General features: G+C 38.8%; 3 protein-coding genes across 5 annotated transcripts; 1 reads left to right on the forward strand and 2 right to left on the reverse strand.

Moving 5' to 3' along the window:
• Positions 1 to 1734: 1734 nt before the first annotated feature.
• Positions 1735 to 2437, reverse strand: LOC119066211 (cytochrome b-c1 complex subunit 6, mitochondrial-like). The gene is made up of 3 exons (XM_037168537.1): positions 2278 to 2437; positions 2119 to 2217; positions 1735 to 2054 (listed from the first exon to the last, which is right to left on the reverse strand). Exons 2-3 carry the CDS (start codon positions 2203 to 2205, stop codon positions 1881 to 1883), a joined length of 261 nt encoding a protein of 86 aa, XP_037024432.1. The 5' UTR covers positions 2206 to 2217; positions 2278 to 2437; the 3' UTR covers positions 1735 to 1880.
• Positions 2438 to 4737: 2300 nt separating this feature from the next.
• On the forward strand, positions 4738 to 11131 carry LOC119066192 (histone-lysine N-methyltransferase SETD1). Of its 3 annotated transcripts, none has more exons than XM_037168518.1 (7): positions 4738 to 4873; positions 4933 to 5151; positions 5424 to 5644; positions 5713 to 5962; positions 6290 to 7459; positions 7526 to 10465; positions 10724 to 11131. In XM_037168518.1, exons 3-7 carry the CDS (start codon positions 5424 to 5426, stop codon positions 10895 to 10897), a joined length of 4755 nt encoding a protein of 1584 aa, XP_037024413.1. In that variant the 5' UTR covers positions 4738 to 4873; positions 4933 to 5151; the 3' UTR covers positions 10898 to 11131. The 3 variants fall into 3 exon arrangements, with proteins under 3 accessions (XP_037024413.1, XP_037024420.1, XP_037024404.1); XM_037168525.1 differs by having other exon boundaries at positions 4749 to 5151; positions 7526 to 7829; positions 7902 to 10465; XM_037168509.1 differs by having other exon boundaries at positions 4749 to 5151.
• Positions 11132 to 12258: 1127 nt separating this feature from the next.
• On the reverse strand, positions 12259 to 15757 carry LOC119066221. Its single transcript, XM_037168548.1, has 3 exons — positions 15563 to 15757; positions 15210 to 15485; positions 12259 to 15152 (listed from the first exon to the last, which is right to left on the reverse strand). The coding sequence occupies exons 1-3, from the start codon at positions 15615 to 15617 to the stop codon at positions 12286 to 12288; spliced, it is 3198 nt and encodes a 1065-aa protein (XP_037024443.1). The 5' UTR covers positions 15618 to 15757; the 3' UTR covers positions 12259 to 12285.
• Between the last annotated feature and the right edge of the window lie 4195 nt (positions 15758 to 19952).

The raw sequence follows: 19952 nt of genomic DNA on the forward strand, positions 1-19952 counted from the left end.
CGTCCTCTCTAAGAGGAGTAGATTGAGATACGCTCAATCAGCGCGTCAAATGACTGCCTTCATATGCCGGTGTTTCATGCACCAGCATAGCCAAAGGTGGGGCAAGGGCCTATCACAACCCTTGCTGCAATGCACCCGGGAGCAGTACCCCAGCGTATTAAACGCACTTGAACCACAGTTACCACGTTTCAGCCAAGGATAGGCTCCTCAACCATAGTTGGGACCAGGAGGATAGTGCAATCCTGGTGGGCTCCCAACACCTGTGGTACCGATTTAACCCTCGGGTAGGGTAGGTGGTATCGAAGACCACTTCGGATGGAAGCATGAACTTCCAGCTCCGATCGACTAGCTCGAATTGCGCGGAGTCGCCACTCTCCGAGAGACAGTCTGGAATTGGCCTTAGCCGTTCAACCAGCTGAACTCATCCTGCGCCGGTCATTCACCCCACAATCAACCACATTCAAGACATAACGGCGTACACATGCATCATTCACGGATCCACGTCATCAACCTCGACCTCCTGCCGAATAGCGATACCGCAAACTGATTCAACTTTTCAAACGCTCCAATCTCGCTGAGTGCCCCGCTAACGTCAAGCGACCCGTTACGGATGAGTAACCCACAACCATTCAGATCACGAAGATCCTCGTAGAGCGGGCACTCCCCGAGTAGGTGCTTGACGTCCTCGTTAGGTGCTCCACACATGCATACCGGCGTATTTGACAGACCACGTTTGTGCAGAAAACCATTCATGCTACCGTGTCCCGTTAATACATAACCAAGACACAGATGGCCAAAGGCCAGCCACTCATTCTCACGAACAAATCGGACACTCGGAATAAACTTATGAGTGAGGCGTCCCTTTTCCGAGACATCCCACCTGCCCTGCCACACACCCAGCAACCTCTCCGTCAACAGTTCCTTGAACTGAGGACCACTCAACCCTAGCAACTCACTCTTCATCCGTGATCGGATCGCCATCCACCGGCGTAATGCCTCTACGGAATTCGGAGAGCGAACCTCTACGGGTTGCCTCCAAATCCCATGGTAGTTCTCCGTGGAGAACTTGCATTGCGTCTGTGGAAACCGTCCGACACACGACTGGACTCTACAGTAAGGCTTGGATCAAACACCGTTTCTAATTGGTTTTTAAAGTTGTTGATAAGAGTCGATATGAGGAATTCTTTTGAAAAACAGCCTACCGAAATCGGACGCATTTTCCAGTGGACTTTTTTATATGTGCCTAGAAAGATATTCGACCCTAAAAGCCAAAACCACTTTCAAAAAAATTCTTCGAAGTTTGTGTGGCTGGTTAAAGGTGATCAAAAACCGAAAACTTGTACTTTTCATAAAATTTCTCCAGTTACACGAGTCGTACAGGGTCGTGTGGGGTGTCATAAGAAAGGTAATCACACGTACTATTGAGCCGAATAGGGACTTATTGTGTTTAAAATTCATCGACACTGAAATATGTGCAGTTAAAGTTTTCAACCGAAGACTTACACTGTTTGTACTGAAATTTCTCGAGGTACATACACAAAACGTACATGGTCGTGTAGGGTGTCATTTGAGAGGTAATTTAATGTGCTTTTGGGCCAAATAGAGTATTGTACTACTACTTCGAAAAGTAAATTTTAACTCCAACGGTTTATAGGAATCAAGCGCTACACCAAACACATCCATTGAGCCGGAATCAGCAACGCCATTTCATAACAATTTTAAATGAAACACAAAATCTTGCATCAATTGCAATTTGCATGAGATTTCATGTTCACGAATTGTTCGGAACAATTTAGTTGTAACACTACATTAAAGCAAAATAATTTATTAAACAGACGTTTTGGGTGACACTGGTCTACGGTCAACACTTTTTTTTTTGTTTACTTTAGTTTCGAAAACAAAGTGTGAGCAACGCAATGGTCCAACTCATGAAGATAGTCGAACAATTCTTCCACACAAGTCTCGGTGGTTTGCTTTTTGGAGTTAACCCGGTCATTGCATCCTTGATATTTGCTAAATAGACTTTCAATGTGTCCGTCCTTGTTGCACTCCTCCTACAAAGATTTGTCGATCTATTGTAGTTGTCTTTGATCACAGTAGCAATTTTCATTTATTTACCCTTAAAACCTCCTGGGGGTTGACTAGCTCAGCCTCCTCTTGGGCCTTAACCGATGGGAAGAATGATTTCAAGAATTTTGCTGCCATATTAGCAATCAACTGCAATGAAATAAACACCAATGTGAAACAAGTTCCAGTAATAGAACTGTATTTTGAGACCTTTTGCTTATTTTTTCCTTCAAAAGATGAAAAAGAAATTATTTTTCAGGTGTTATGAAACACTTTTTCAGTCTCCTTCGCTGACAGAAGTGATCGAAATGAAGTTTGCCGTGTTTTTTGGTAACACACAATTTATTCAGCTGACATCACTGACGTGATATGTTCATCACTGAAAAACCGCAGTTTTTTTTTAAAATCAATGATATAACTCGCTGCGATTAACACTACCTACAGCATACGCAATGCGTATTACGCATGCATTTGCAGAAATCTTTACATTTCGGCAGTGCCGTCTTTAGCTTTTGGGCGCCATTTTAAAGGATTTCGGGCGCCATTTTCTTTTACTCTACTTCGGGCGCCACGGGCATTTGCCCATTTTGCCCATATGGAAAAGGCGGCACTGGATTTCGGGTATGAAACGCTTGATGGCTGTAAGAAAGTACATATTATATGTGAAAACGGCAAGGAAAAAGGTGTCTTTTGGGAGCTGGAGTAACTTTCATTTGGAGTTAACCCTTCAATATGTGTCGTCAAGATCATACGTACAATTTTTGTTTATAAAAATCCAAATTACCAACGAAAAACTGTTTCAATTTCATACAAACCTGTGTGTCAAAAATATCTCTACACCAACACCAGGTCACTGCGAAATTCATGTATAGAAAATGATCCATACAAAATCAAAAAAAAATCCGGTTCTGAAAATCACATTTACCCAAGGCTAATATAATGCTGAAAGCAGACGAACATTTGAGATTCTGATTCCATCATATTATTCATTGTTCTAATCGTGTCCCACCTGTGCATTAATTTTTCATTTCAAATACATTATTCATATGATCCTCTAACGGTCCGTTGTAAAGGTGTAAAAGTGCATTTTTTATTTTTAACGAAAGTAAAAGAATGAAAAATTCCATCGAAACAGATTCTCAATGCTTCGTCTGTTTTCAGCATAAATGTGGAAGTCACGCGAGTGACACACCACACTTGACGATAAAATCAAGGCTGTAAACTTGGGGAGGTCACGCAGATAGCAATGTTATTAGATACGCGGGAACACACCACTTCTGATGATTTTACATGCAAAAAAATTCACCACAGTTTACAGCCTTGGATAAAATGTCGAATATTTCATCGAGAAATTCACATCACGTGATGATTCTTGTTGCCATGATGATGTGGTGAACTTGTTTATATATGTAAAATCATCAGTGGTGTGTTTCCGTGTATCTAAGAAAATGACAATCTGCCCTAAAGCCTACTATTCATCCGATTTAACCACTCGGATTAACTTTACTGCCCTACATCGCGAACCGGTTTTCTCGCTTCTAGGCCGAAAATGAGTGCAATTTTGGATTTTTTTCTCGGGTTTTCGGCCCTTAGCATGAAAAATTACTGTGTATCTATTTGGGACCATCGATCTGAGGCTCTGATCTGTCTACAACTTGCGGACTTGCCTCAAGTCATTTGTACAAAACAGATACACAAGTATAGATTAAGATTGGCTCGTTCAGTATGTGTTGTTTATAGATGGAAGCACGGGATTTCAGTGGGTTTTTAAATTAAGTTTCTCTACGTTGTCCACATTGCAATGTCGAACATATGTTCAAGGTCTTTAATTTGTGCTAGGTGAAGTCCTTTTTCGTCAGGCGATCAGCGTTACCTCCCAATAAACCAGTGGCGACCCACTTGTCAACGGACAATACATAAGCAAATTCCTTAATCTATTTATTACTATATTGGAGCAGTATAGGTGTCTTCCAAGGTCATTTCGAAATGTCAAATTTCATCCACGAAGGCAACTTAAAACCTCAACTTTCAGGTTGACGAAAATTTTAACGAAAAAATTTACAAAGAAAAGATATTTGTTGACGTTTAAGTTATGTTCATATCGATCAAGGTTCTGAAAGAACAGGTTAAGACACTTTCTAGTTGATCACGAAGGCGGTGTGATCAAAATTTTCCTGTAACGCCAACTAGGTTTGGAAAATTTTATATGACGATTTCAACTTACCAAAAAAAATGTTTTCAAGTTGACTTTTCAAACAATATACATCTTTGAATTGTCAAGATTTGTGTTTCACCCGCCTTCGTAAGTGTCTTAACCTGTTCTTTCAGAACCTTGATATCGATAGGTTTGTTCCAAATAACTGTAAACCCGAACTTTGACAACACGAACGTCGACGATTTCATCGACAGATTTAAACATAACCTAAACGTCAACAAATTTCTTTGTAAATTTTTCGTTCAAATTTTCGTCAAGCTGAAAGTTAATGTTAAATTGCCTTCTGTGGATGAAATTTGACATGAAATCGTTGTCGTTCATGTTGTCAAAGTTCGGGTTTACAGATAATTGGAACAAACCTATACCTGACGCTACTTTCAACATTTTTTGTTTGTTAGTAGTTGCAGTGACTACAGCGCAAACCGAATAACGAATGACATAATACAGCAACACTGACACATTCCACATTTAATTTTATTCCACATCACACAATGATTTTAAGAACCAAAACGAAATACCTCGTAAAATTAAATTTAATTTGAAAAGACGTAAGGGTTCGAATCAAACCTTCAATACAATGGAAACGAAAGCGTATATCATAGCCATATCCAAAAACGCTCTGAAGAATGTTTATCATCAAAATTTTTCAGCTGAAAATGTACGATATTTGTCACCACTTTGCTACCAACAACTAAGAATGTTTCATTTTGACGGCTGCTTCGAACGTGATACATTGTATATTGCAGCCAAAAAAATATTTACAAAAAGTACACTAAGTTTTGCCCGATAAACAAGAGTTTGCATTGTTAACCGACCAAAGATAATTTGTTTTTCGATATTAACGACGGGGATAACCTGTAACATAGCTGGTAAGACCGAGAAATTGTTTTTTACAAATCGCGCTTGAAATTGAAGGCCAATTTTTTTATTTGAATACAAGTTTCTGTTTTTCCTGATATCTGTTTGGCTATTTGTTAGCACAACAAGGCAGGTTTTCATTTGAGCACTGTTCAAATATCAGCAACGTTTTGACGAAACGCTTGAAATGATTTAATTTTCTTTTAAATAAACATACCAGGAAAAAGATGCAAAAGTCAACAAATTGAGGTTATATTTGTTTGATTTGACGTTTGTGTTGTAGATGAATGGAGCAATCGATGCGAATCGGGGTGTTAAGACCCCAAAAAACTACAAACTTATGGTTGATCCGATGATTGTCAAAGGTGGCGTCAAAGTCTATCGATATGAAGGCGTCATACCGAACGATCCAGCGCCACCAGCAGTTATTCCACGGGATCCGCGCAATCATTTAGTCGCCAAGCTTAGAACGCGACTAGAACCATTGGAAATTCCCGTGCCTAGGTTTGCATAATGTTTATTGGTCATTCCGTTTACGCTGTCCGTCTAATAAAATCTGACATTTCGTTTAGATTCAAAATCGATCAAAACTATGTCGGCGAACCGCCCGCTATCGAAATAACAATAACAAATCTGAACGACAACATTGACAAACAATTTCTGAAGGATTTGATTCAAAAGTGTGGCGCTTATGACGAATTGCATGTTTACTATCATCCGGTCACGAACAAACATTTGGGATTGGCGAGAATCGTGTTCGAAAATGTAAAGGCAGCTAAGGCTTGCATAGCAAAATACAATGATACGTCGGTGATGGGAAAGGTGAGTTGACCAGCAACAACAAGAAAACAAAACTTTTTTTGTCACTGTGCTGTGTCTTGCTTGCGCTAAAAAAATTGCGTCATTTAAAGATTGTATTTCATCGACACATATTAGGTAGGTCCGTGGTATAATTAGACCGGATAGCAAACAACGAGAATTGAGACACAAATTCAGTCTTTGGCTGGTTGCTGAAAGATCTGTCGGCCAGTTATGAGACATAAGGACATAATTTCGTCGATTTCATTCTCAAATTTTCATTAACTTCTATGCTACGTCTTCCACACCATACCCACCGATTTTATAAAAATTTTCTTGTTCAATTTTTAGGTGTTGAACGTGTTCCACGATGCATTTGGCGAAAAATGTAAGCGAACGTTTGAGAATGCCACAACGGAGAATAGAGTTCATTCGGTACCGCCGCCAGTCGCTCCTCCAACAGTCGACGAAAGTTCCCGAACTGACATCATCCCGTCGAAATTCGATGCTGCCACAAGTGAATTCGATAGCTTAGACGCACATTTCAATCGTGACCGCGATCGGAAACGTGACAGCGACGAGCATTATATGCGTCCGCACAGCCGGGACCATTACGAAGCGGACTATGATCGAAATGATTATGACCGAAACGACTACGACCGGAATGAATATGATCGAAGTGACAAGCATAGAAAGAATCGCAAATATGAACGGGAAAAGAAACATCACTACCATCGAAAATCGGATCGAGACCGTGATAGAAGTGATCACCATCGCAGCCATAGAGATCGCTATCGATATCGTGACGACGAACGCGATAACAGCCGTGACTCTTCCAAATATCGAGATAGTTATAAGTCGAAAAGTGATCGTGACTATGCGTCGAAGTCATCAAGTAAAAATGATTTGAATTTCGGAAGTAGTGGCTACACAAGCAATGCAGCTGCATCGTACGATCAGGCCTATTCATATCAGTCATACGGATCCCAACCGACCATACCTCCTCAATCATCAAGCGATTATTCCTACTCAACAGTGCCTGCATCTGGAACCTGGAATCATCAGCATCCATGGCAATCATCAATAGCTCCAATTCCACCAGATGACACTTGGTCATGTCGACCTATTATTCCTCCTCCGCCAACTTCTAATCACGTTGACGAGGAAGAAGACTGGGACGCTGAGCTCGAAGCAGTTAAACCAGCAGTGATAACGAAACCTGCTATAGCCGACGATGAAAAGACGAAACGAACTGGAGATGATGATCAAGCTACAATTGATTTGGATACTAGAATAGCTATGATGTTTAAAGAGAAGTCATTTGGCGCCGCTCCACCCTTTCTGCAGATGGATGATAGTGATCCGGAAGTTGATCATAAGGAAGACGGAGAACTTCGAAACGATGACACCAAAGTGCGTACTAAGTCACGGAAGCATCGAATCCATTCAAAATCATCGCATAGTTCCAAGTCGAGTGATGCATCGAAAATGCTGAAGAAACAGAACAGATTACGATCGCAGGTAATTACCGTAGCTGGAAGCAGCATCCATAATACTGTCATTGACACAATACCATTTCGTTTGCAGGTAAAACGGCTAGTCGGTGACGATGCTAGCGATATTTCATCGAGTGATGATGACATTCTGCTGCAAAAAACCGATAGCCCGCCTCGCAATCAAGTGACTCCAGCAAAGGATGATGACAAAATGAGTTGGTCAAGTTTGTCTTCAACGGAGGAAAAAGATATGGATCCACCTCCGTTGCCTCCAATACCTTCACAGCCTCCATTACCGCAAGAACCGCCGCCACCTCCACCATCCACGAAATCTCATTCGGAAAGTAATTATTTGTATCCGTCTGCCGCTCAAGGCTATTACTATCCGACACCAGGTTATAATCCATATCAACCATCTCATCAGTATATGGTCCCACATTCAGCCTACATGCAACCTTATGTTCCAGGATTTCCTGGAATTATTCCACATAACAATTATATGGCACCGATGATGTATTCGCCGAAGAAACTGGAAAAGAATCTGGCAACGGACGACCACTACGAATCGACAATAACGACTGTGATCAATCAAGTCACCGCTGAACTGAAGAACATTCTGAAAAAGGATTTCAATAAGAAGATGATCGAGAACACGGCGTACAAGAAATTCGAAACGTGGTGGGACGATAACGAACAGAACAAAAACAAAGGTTCAGAGACGACGCAAACGGAAAGTACAACGAATATGAGCAAAGTACCGGATATTAATCAATTGCTCAATAACAATCTCGATCACTTGGACAGTTACAGTGGCTTAACATTAGGGCTACGCGCTCAAATACCGAAATTGCCAAGCTTCCGACGAATCCGTAAAGTGCCCAGTCCCAAGCCTAAGGTTAAAAAACCATCGGTTTGCAATGACGATGAAGACGATTGGGATAAGGACAATGACAGTGACATTGAGGATATGGTGAAGGGTTCGGATTCGGAGGGTGAAAATGATACACAGCAAAGTTCGAAAATCAGTTTCAGTGAGAAAAAGTCGAAGAGTGCAAGTAGTGACTTCAAAGATCGTAAGCGAAAAGGAAGCATATCCAGTATATCGTCGTCAAGTGACGATGAAACCAGTAGTGATTCAGATAGTAGTTCAAACGCGTCATCTTCTGAAGATGGTGACAATAAACATGAAATTGTAGCCAACAAGAGTAAACGAGTCAAAGACACTCAAATCTATTCAGACTCTGACAGCAATGCCAGTGTCAATCTGGATCGGAAACAAGCAACAAAAGCGTCTAGTCGTCGGAAAGTGGGCATTTATTCGGACTCGAGTGACGATGATAGCGCTAAAATCGATAAACCGCCAACACCTGAGATTAAACCGAGGTCTGTCATGCCATCCGATAAAGTTCAATCTTCTACTGATTTGCATGACAAGAGTGCGTCGCAAAGTCCTCGGACACCTCGAACGCCTGGGAGAGAGTCACCACCATCGAAGAAGTCAACGTATGATTACGATCGCATTTATAGCGATTCTGATGAAGAGCGAGAATATCAAGAGAAACGTCGTCGTAACACGGAATACATGGCTCAAATAGAACGAGAAGCTTTAGAAGAACGCATGAAAGAGGAAATGGAAAAGAGCAAGAAACTTGAACAAACTGCGACAATAGACGAAGAATTCGATGCACTTCCGGATAAAGCACCTAGTCCTGGCGATCCTATTACACCATCGCTGTCTAAACTTCCTCCCACACCAGGTGCCAGACTATCCGATCCACTATCTAAGTATATGCTCCAACAAGAAACACAAGATAAATTGTCTGGACTGACAACACCTATTGCCAGCGAACAGTCCACATCGAAAGCGAATGGGGCACAGATATTGAACTCCTTACAGCAAGCGAATGCATTCGAATCAACGCGTGCTGTTAAATTTTCGCCAACCTCGTCGGATGGTGGCTCAAGTCAAACAAGCCAAGCTAGTCAAGTTGCAATGGAGCATTGTTATTCTCTTCCACCATCCGCTTCCCCATATGTGGAACCAACGACACCGCAACCATTACCATCAACCAAACCGAAACAGTCGAAAGCAGAACCGAACAATCATCTTGTTGATCATGGGTACACAATGAACAATGCCGTTCCTGACGCGCCACCTGCTCCCGTGCTGATCCAAAAGCAAGGTCCTGGTAGACCAAAGAAAGATTCAGCTTATGCTCGATTGAAGAAAGCAGAGAAAGAGGCTGCACTTGCGGAAGCCATAGAAGCGAAGAAACGCGCCAAACAACCATTTGTTCCCGAAGAGCGTTACCCCGAACGGACCATAAACGACGAAGTGATGTTGCTTTATGAATTCCTAACGAAGGGAATCGATAACGAAGACATAGAGTACTTGCGCCAGAGTTACGAGCTCATGCTGCAAGATGACGCCAATAACGACTGGTTAAATTTAACTCATTGGATGGAACACTGTGCTACGTCAGCTCAACCAGCTTCGAGAAAAAGAAAACGCGAGAGTGACAGAAAGAAGCATGAAAGTGGTAGCGCCAGAACGGAAGGATTCTATAAAATGGACATTAGGGACAAGGCCCGATTCAAGTACCATCATGCGAAATTGAACGTATACGATACAGCCGTTGTTTCGGACATCCAAGCCAAGATGGTATCAAAAATGCAGGGTGCCTCACGCGAAGCGAGATCGAATCAGCGACGCCTATTGACTGCATTCGGTGCTAGCACAGAATCCGAATTGCTGAAATTCAATCAACTGAAATTCCGGAAAAAACAACTGAAATTTGCCAAGTCCGCGATCCATGACTGGGGCCTGTTCGCTATGGAACCGATTGCTGCCGATGAAATGGTCATAGAATATGTCGGTCAAATGATTCGGCCGGTGGTAGCCGATTTGCGTGAAACGAAATATGAGGCCATTGGTATCGGTAGTTCGTATTTGTTCCGAATCGATTTGGAAACAATTATCGACGCAACCAAATGTGGTAATCTGGCGAGGTTCATCAATCACAGTTGCAATGTAAGTATTTGACGGCTTCGCCATCATAACTTTAGAGTCTGATGGTTTAACATGTGTGTCGAGATATCATGGTTTTATTTTTGATCGACCAGCATATCGGTCAACGAATCCAAATTCGTTTGACGGGGTGACACTCTCGCCATTTATAATGTTACTCAGTCTAATGTCCTTTACAGAATTTAGGAGAAAATTAAATGTCCACTGAATTGAAGCCTAACTTGCAGTCCTTTCAACGTTTACGTTTGTTTCTCATTTCAGCCGAATTGTTACGCCAAGGTCATCACGATCGAATCGGAGAAGAAAATTGTGATTTATTCGAAACAGCCGATCGGTGTCGATGAAGAGATTACGTACGACTACAAATTTCCATTGGAAGACGAGAAAATTGCGTGTTTGTGTGGTGCCCAGGGTTGCCGTGGAACACTTAATTGAGGAAGCGTTAAGATTTTTTTTGTTCAATTTTTTTTTTTTTTCAAATTAGAAATTCGTATTTTACTTTTTATTTTATGGACTCTTTTGGACGATTAACATACTAAAGTGCAACATCTATGCTTCGAACAAAAAAAAAGAAAGGAAAATGATCAGAAGATGAAGATGAAAAAAACATTTTTTTTTTTTGTTTAAGTTATTCTAAAATTAGGCTGAGAATTAAAATAAAATAAATTTAAGTTTACAAAATTCCGTTGGGTTTCTTTTAAATAATTGGATGGGTTGGTCCGGCGATTTACGATTGCACACCCACTACTTGAACAGTGAGTGAGGTATTTACCGCTGTCCATAAAAGATAATAGCGATGGGCCTGTTACTCCGCACGACCATCCTCAACAAAAAAGAAGTTTTTCCGAAATGCACCCAAAAACTAAGAATGCACTTTGATTCAGGGACCTATTGGGAGCAAAACAGCATTCAGTAAAATCGGACAAGCTTCTTCCCCATACAAATTTTTTTATTTCATGAAATTACATACACCTCTCTGAAACTGTTTAAAGAATACAAACACACGTAAAGTCAAAGTCGTAGGCTTTGCTTCATACAAAAGTTACAAAGTCATGGTACCGCGTTTTTCGAAGTATGATGGCACATTTTTGATTCGGGTTCGGATATAATTTTGATAAGGTAACCAAAATCGAGTGTACGCAACGCACCTCAAGCAAAAGTGCTATTAATGACAGCTGCCAAATAGAGTACTATTTTGTATGAAATTTTATCCCCACTCTTTTTACAGTGTAAAATTTTGTATGGAGCACTGTTAAGTTTCAGTACCCTATTTAGAGTATCACTTTTGCCCACTTTTGCTTGAAGTGCGTTGGTGTACGGTCTACTATATTTTACTGTGCATCAACTGGAAAGTCAAAAACATTTTCGTCCATGCTGAAACGACATTGCTTTAAAAAATTTTAACTCGCATGGTTCGACAGACCTAAACTCGAGTCCTATTTGTCAGCCCCAACGAGCCCTTACTTATAAGCCCTAATTCGGAGGTGGGGTGCTAGCGACATTATAAACTACGTTAATGATTAAATATAAAAAGTAACGTGAACTATGAGTCGTCAGTCCTGTAAATTTGATCATATCTTTGTTATTTCATTGTGCTTACCGTTTGGGGTATTTCTAACTCATTTGCTATCATCAGGTGATGATTCTTCCTTTAACTTGGGTCATGACTTGGAACTTCTAGCATTACTTACCGTAGGTCGATAGAATTGGGTTATTTTCGACATGATTAACAGAAAGTGTATTCGTTTCAATAGTCTTACAATTTTTAATTCAAACTTTAAATGAAGGCAGCGTTGATGCTTTTATGCTGTAAATGTATCTAATTACAAGAAATCGCTGGGTGGTTCGTATTTAACGAATTTACATTGGAGCGTGTCTGACATCAAAATCATTTCATGTCGATGAACAAAATAAACGTCCAATAGGTAGTCAATGTTGTCTTTAAACTGTTGGCAAAATGTTTTATAGAAATTGTCGTCGCATGTTCTCAATTCATCGCTGAACTCGATGGAAACCGAATTGAAATTTTTAACATCAGTTGAAATTTTAGCGAACATTACCATAGGTTTTGTGAAGCAAACAAAACGGTACATAGTCTCATGCAGCTCAAGGTGCAAAGTGTTACCATCAATTAGCTTTTGCTGCTTTCGTGCGAAAAAGACATCACAAGCTCCGCTCACAGTAAACATTTTCTGGAATCGATCGTGTGTCTTGGGATGAACTCCTAATTTGAAAATGTCGCTCAGTATTTGCGCAGTGAATTCGATGACTGTTTCAGCCCAGTGTTGTTTCACTGATACATTGTCAACGCCGTTCACGGATTTTGAAAGCATATCTCTAATGACGAACAGCATACGTTTGGTCGGCTCTAACTGGAGTGTGTCTTTCGGATGTTGTGCATTTTGAGAAACAATTGTAGTGCTTGACGGTAACGCCGAAGTTGATTTTTCCAGTGTTGTTGATTCTGGGGTTGGTTTCATTTGTGCTGGATTTGAATTTCCAGTGGCAGATTTGGCCATTTCATTACGATGAACAAAATAAACTTTCAGAAAATAGTCAATACGATCAATGAAATGCCTACAGAATATTCGGTAGAAATTTCGTTTCTTTGTCTTGATTTGATCAATGAATTCAATGGAAACAAAATCAAAATTTTCAGTATCAGCGACGATTTTAGCCGATACTTTTAACGGAACATCAAGCAATGATTTCGAATTGAAACGATTTGACGAATCTCTCATTTCGTCGATCCATGTGTCGGCACCAACTGATTTCTTCTGACTTCGCCGCAAAAATATTCGATCAGACGCATCCCCCATTCCGGTTAAATCGAACCTACGCAAATAGGCGTGGGATATATCATTCTGCAGTTCGAATCGGAAAATGACGCTTAATATGTCGGCAATCATTTTGATAACTTCTCGAGCCCATAATTCTTGGACTGATTCACTTCTGGCGGCTCCGTTACTACACTTGTCGTTTTTCAGCAATACACCACGAACCATGGCCAATGTAAATTCGTTTGGTTTCAATTGTAATGTGGTTGTCGAACTTTGTGAATTTTGAGAGACAATCGGTGGGATCGATAATTTCGACAAATGTTGTGCTGCTGGTTTAGTAGTCATTTTAACTGTTGCTCGACTCGCGTTGGCAATGTTAGATTTGACCGTTTTATTACGACGAACGGAATAAATTTTGAGAAAATAGTCAATATGCTCCACGAAATGCGCACAGAATATTCCGTAGAAATTGTTCGTTTTCGCCTTGATTTCATCATTGAATTCAACGGAAACATAATCAAAATTCACATCGGCGGTGATCTCAACCGATATACTCAAAGGAATAATCTCCGACGGTTGATTGAAACGATCTGTCGAGTCAATCACTTCTTCGTTCCATGTTTTAGCACAAGATTCTGTGTTTCGGTTCAAAAATACATTACGCGCTCCAACCAAATCGAATTTCTTTGCAAATTCATCTGAAGCTTTGTCGTGTAAGTCTAAACAAAAAATGTCCCGTGCTACATCGCCAATCATCTCGATGACTTCTTTAGCCCATTTTCTTTGGATCTTGTGCTTGTCGATCTTATTCAAAACGAAATCTGTCGGTTTTAACTGCAATGTGATTTTTCCAAGGTCTTCATTTCCGGGAACAATTGATGCGATCGATATATTCGGCATCGACGAACATTCATTGCGCTCCGTATCAATCGTTTGTTGTACCACTTTGCGGTGTTGTTTTATCATTTTTTTCTCTTTACTTTCATTGGCCACATTCGACCGTCTCTCCAATTCTTCTTGGATGAACTTCTGTTTAACATACTGATCGAATTTGGCAACGTCAAATATTTGTAGAAACAGCGATTTTATGTCACCCTTTTCTAGTTCGCATTCAACGATCTCAGCTGCGCGTCCAATTTTCGAAACGATCTTTCGAAAGTTTTTGATCGAAATATCGCCGGGAACCTTACGTGTAATCTCAAATGGGTCTTGTATGCACAGAGCTTTTCTGTCCAGTCGTATTGGTTTCTCGGTACGATCGGTCGATAAAATTCGCTCATAGCGTTGCAGTTCGATTACCTTTTTCGCCTTAACATCCGTTTTGGAAAATGTTTTGCCATACAGCGGGCAAATCAATTGCGAATCGTAGTCAAAATCACGGTAAAATTTGAAGAAACCAAGCAGTAACTCCGGCCATTGGTTTTGGTTTTCCGTTTGATTCGGTATCGAATAGTCGAAAGCAAAGTTGTAATGCGAAACCATTGATGGAGGTACATCTCGCTGAAATACATGGATCGGCGGTACAATCGGTTGCGGCAATGTTTGCAAATAATATAGCAGCATCCACACGACAGCATAGTTCGATATGCGATTTACACCAGCACAATCGTGGATTTTCGTCCAATATTTTATGATGATGGCCAATTTGTGAATGCGATGGTCAAAGTTTAAAAGATGCGCAACAATCGGACTGTTAAGACTGCCGAATCGATTGGAGCAGTTGAAGTCACAGTTAGTGGGTGTACCAAGGTGAATGCATTTTATAATTGGAACGCGTGGTTTTGTAATCGATTCAAAATTGGCAAACTCTTTGGAGGACTCTAGAATATTCCGAATCACTTTAAGCTGAGCCTTCTTGGATCTGTGCTGTTCGCAGTTTGGTAGTTCGACGTAGAAGTCCAAATCCGAATCTGTTGATCAATGTAAATCGTAAATTATCCCTTCAATGCAGTGCGATTGTTCTATACCCTTAAATGCAAGTCCCATCACCGTCGAACCGAACAGATGCAGTTGATCGTCTTTAAATATTCCTGATGGATAGTAGGCTCGAAATGCTGCCAATACATCTTTCTTCGCTTGCTGTCCGTGAGCGTTATGCTGCAACGTTTGAACCAACGTTTCCAATTCATCACCTGGTTCACAGTTGATCAATTCACGGCGAACATCTGCCTGAATTCTTTTCAAGGCTTTAACAGATGGATCTGGTACCTTGACTTTCTTCTCTTTTGTTTTAACTTTCTTTTCTAACAGCAACGAAATAAACGCAAACGCAGTGTCATTGATGAATTAAGATTTTGCATGAGGGAGAAAATTATCTTACTCGGTATATTTGATGTGGCATCTTCGAATGTAGCTGGCATTTCTGTTGGGTTCATTTTTACTCTCCAAGATGTGTTTCTGAATCTTTCGATCTAATTCAAAATGGAGGAATATTCTCGTCACACTATTGTCTGGCCATTCCCATCGACAACTTTGATTTTAAATGCAATTCCAATTTTGTAAACAAAAGGTTGACATAACTCGGTTGATAACAATCAATTGTAAGGTTATGCTTAACGTGCGCCGATGGCTTTACGTATAATGAAAATGGGCGGTAGATTTAAAAACGAAGTCAATAGAAAAGTCTTTGATATTTCGACCATATTCTACCGTGACCAGGACTAGGACGTTATAAGTGAACAAGAGTTATTCAGTTGAACTGCGCACCAATCTTAAATTTCACAATTCGACAAAGAACGTTTTTGTTCTGCCACTAGTTTTTGAGCGCTAGGAGCGAGTGGTCGCGCACTTTATTTATTCTAATTAATCCAGGATGTATATCACAGTAAGTTCATTCATCATATCATAGAGAAAACTAGATACCCACTTCTGATCCAGACCATTTATACCAACTGGGTACCTCTTTGAACCTGTTGTTTTTTGGTATGGAAGGCAAGGCCCATCACTGTTTTACTATTTATACTCTAATAACTCAGGACAGAAGTAGTTCCATTTCGTTCCGTAGATAAAATTTTAATTAAAAGTGATGTGTTGTGCCAGACTGGCCAAATTGTCAATTTTTCAACTAGTCACGAACAGCAGGTATTTCAACAGAAATTTATTATTTTCATATTTTACTCGTCATTTGCTCGTCAGCTGCAGAAAGTACCATATTTTATATGAAAATGCTTTTACAGTGTTTCACGTTTGTTTGATAGCCAATTCCATGGTGTTGTTATGTGGGGAACGGCTAGCTAGACCAAAAGTATTTGTTTATGAATCGGGGATCCCCGAAAAATTTTTCGAAGAGAAGACAGCCATAGGACACCGGAAATACTCTCAAAATTGTCGTTCCTACATCACCAATCCCAAATTACATGGATTTGCCCTGATACTCTGTCCAGTTTCAGTACTCTATTTGAAGTACCACTCATGCTTGAAGTGCGTTGATTTTATACGATATGTCGTGGATGGCAATGGCGTACAGTCTACCTTCGTTTGAGCAATCGTAGAAAACAAAATTGATAGTGTAAGATCAAAAAAGTTCATTAAAAAATGGATTTCAATCCGGGGGTTTGGAGTTTCAAGTTTCCATTGGTGAGTGAGATGAGTGGGCATATCTTTATTATTTTACAATAAAGTTTATTTGCGTCTTTATTTACCAACGGAGGGCAAGCATTATAGAAAATTCATTTTTTTTATGCTTTACCTAATTTTTCACCCTTGTACAATAGTCAGTATGATGAGTGTGGTATCATTTGAATGCTCTTTGATGCATAGAATGCGATGTAGGTTGATTGCAATTAATTTTATTTAAAACCGTCGCTCAGTTTACAGACGTGCATCAAATTCTCGAAAAATCTTTTTTATTTCTAATTTCTTTTTAGAAGTTTTAATCGGAAAAAGTTGGATGACGTCTTAAGTTGTAGCTATTGTCTCTATTGATTCCAGTTAGATCCACAATTCCCTCACTCTACAAATTTCAAGAGCTCTCATCTAAACAATCTGTTCAATTTACAATTTACCGAATTCACTGAACTGTACCAAAGCTTACCGAAATTTTACATACTTAATTTAACGAAAAATGAATTTGATGCAGCTATGCTTCTGGAAGCTATGATTTCATACATTTTTTAAAACATCGGTAAATTTCGGAAATTTTTGGTAAATTCCATTAAATTTGGAAGGGCAGATTCCGCCAATAACGGTCTGTTTCGTTACAATTTTTAAGACTGAAAACTCTAGTTTCATGCATTAGACTGATCCTTCCTCTTTTGCCTCAAAGTGTTAAAAATTTAATCTGAGGTAGCTGGTCATACAAAATTATTGCAATGGGGGACTGAAGTTTCAATAATTTCGATAGACAACATAATTCTAAGCAAAAAATTATTCTACACTATCGATAAATTATAAACATTTATATTTTTAATTAATTGTTTTCTGATTTTCAAATATCAGTCAAACATAAAAAAGACTATACGCCTATATATGCCTCTCTTTTCTTCTCATGTCATTTTTTCTTAATTCTCTCACGAAAAAGGTATGCTTTTGGGTTGAATTTGGGTCGTAGTCGTAATTGAAGTATAAATTAAAAGTATAAAACTTGAAAATTCGGCACTAGTGTAGAACATTTTTTTGTTTACAATAACATTCTTAATCTAAATACAAAAAATGTCAAAAGTTCAACGTCCCATTGGCGGAGGTCTGCATTTTCAAACCCATGCTCTACGGCGATCTCCGCCAATAACGGATTTGTTCCATAGCTTTTCATGCTCTATCGTCTCCAGCAAGTTTTATTCGTTTACCATTGAAACTCAGGCGTCCGCTGATAGATTTTACAGATTCTGAAAATTTACCATCAGCGAACCGCCGAGTTATGTGGGGGGACAACCAAAACTTTCGGGGATGGAAAGAGCTGGAAAAACGGTAGAACAAATCCGTTATTGGCGGAGAAAAAATTTTGATAGCGGAGAATTGCCGGAGGCTCTAAAGTTCAAATTCAAAAAAATATGCCCACAAATTTACCAATAAGCCCTGATCGTCACTCGATTAGTGGGTTTATCTTGTTTATTATACATCAGACTCTACTGCATAAATCGATACTATTTAATTTTTATTTTTTTGTTTTTTTTTTTAAAGTCCGCATTTATCTTTTTTCAATCTGTGCTGGCCCAAGAAGCGGACTTTCGTCAATTTCTTATGTCAATTTTCGTTTCTCGTCTCGAGTTTTCAGAATTGCTACGGGATATTTTCACGAATTTTCTCAAATTTTCACAAAAAACGTTTTGCGAAAATTCACGAAAATTTGAGAAATTCGTGAAAATTGGAGAAATTTAGTGAAAACTACTGCTACGGGATCAAAAAAAGTAAGCTTTTTTCATACACTCTAACGACCCTAACCAACCTAACCTTTATGATAAACTCACATGATATATATTTGCTATAGCTTTTCCTTGCTAACAAAATGAATCACATTTCTAGTGAGAAAAGTGGAAGTACTTCCTCTCCCATTGGAGAAAATAGAACTTTTCTCATTCAAACTGTCACTTTGTTTATGTTTTCTAAAATAGCATGGGGAATCGATGTTTCTGTTTCGTGAAGCAGAACGACGAAAAAACATGTATACATGAAAAACCTTGTTCACCTCTGGGAGAAATAGGAAATTCCAACTCGATCAAAATTCCTAGCTTCGCTCTGGCGGCAAACATCGCTCTTTTTGGAATCTCCTATTTTCTCCGCTCGGTAAACAAAGAACTATTGTGAAAATCTGCTGATTTTTTTTTTATTTGTTGCTACCTAATTGCTAGATCATCTAAATTTTGATAAGTAAAACAATGTCGTAATAATTTCATTAAATTTATTTATTAAAAATTAACGAAATGATACACAATAGTAATAAAAAAAAAATGGAAGAGTATGATGTTCACAAGGAGTATAATATCTCGTTTATAATTAATTATAATTTATTCATTTTTTGTTCAATTTAATTAAATTTTTTTTTTTAATTCAAATTATTTGAATTATTCTCTGTAAAGTAAAAAAAAAGAAAAATTTCAAATTAAAATTTCATTTTTTTCACACATTTTTCGTCTTTTATGTTTTTTCAAATTAAATGCATTGTTAACAAACAGAACGATCAACAATTTGATTTTGTTTGCTGTTACTATTTAATATATTTTAAGGTGGTTTCTCTATGTTTTTTTTATGTTTTGATTTTTCTTTTTTAATGTGGTTACACATATGGTTAAGGATGGGTGATTAAAAAGGGATAAATAAATACTTTAGATCGGATGAAAAACAAATACAAAAATAGTTTTAATTTCGAGATTTCTTACTTTGTCTGATTCATTAACCCAATTTGATAGAAAAAAAAAATAAATCATTCATGGACGTGAGAAAATTAATATTTAAGACAACGATTTGAAAACGTTAACATTTATATGTCTTTAAGTAAAATTTAAAATTGTTTTCAAATTCATTGATCATAAAAATACACATTTCTACTGGTAAATTCACAAAAAATATAACAAATTTTATTGCCAAGCAATCTTTTATCTTTCTTCTTTTGTTTAGTTTTATTTTAATTTTTTTTTATTTAATTAAAATTAGCTTTCGTGTTCCCAAAATTTAGATTATACTTTAAAAACGATAAGGATTACAAAAAAGAATGCAAAAAAATTAAATTATTGTTTCGTCGATAGTCACCATTTCTTTTCTAAATATAAAAATGT

The sequence above is a fragment of the Bradysia coprophila genome, chromosome II (assembly GCF_014529535.1).
Source record: "Bradysia coprophila strain Holo2 chromosome II, BU_Bcop_v1, whole genome shotgun sequence".
Taxonomy (NCBI): domain Eukaryota; kingdom Metazoa; phylum Arthropoda; class Insecta; order Diptera; family Sciaridae; genus Bradysia; species Bradysia coprophila.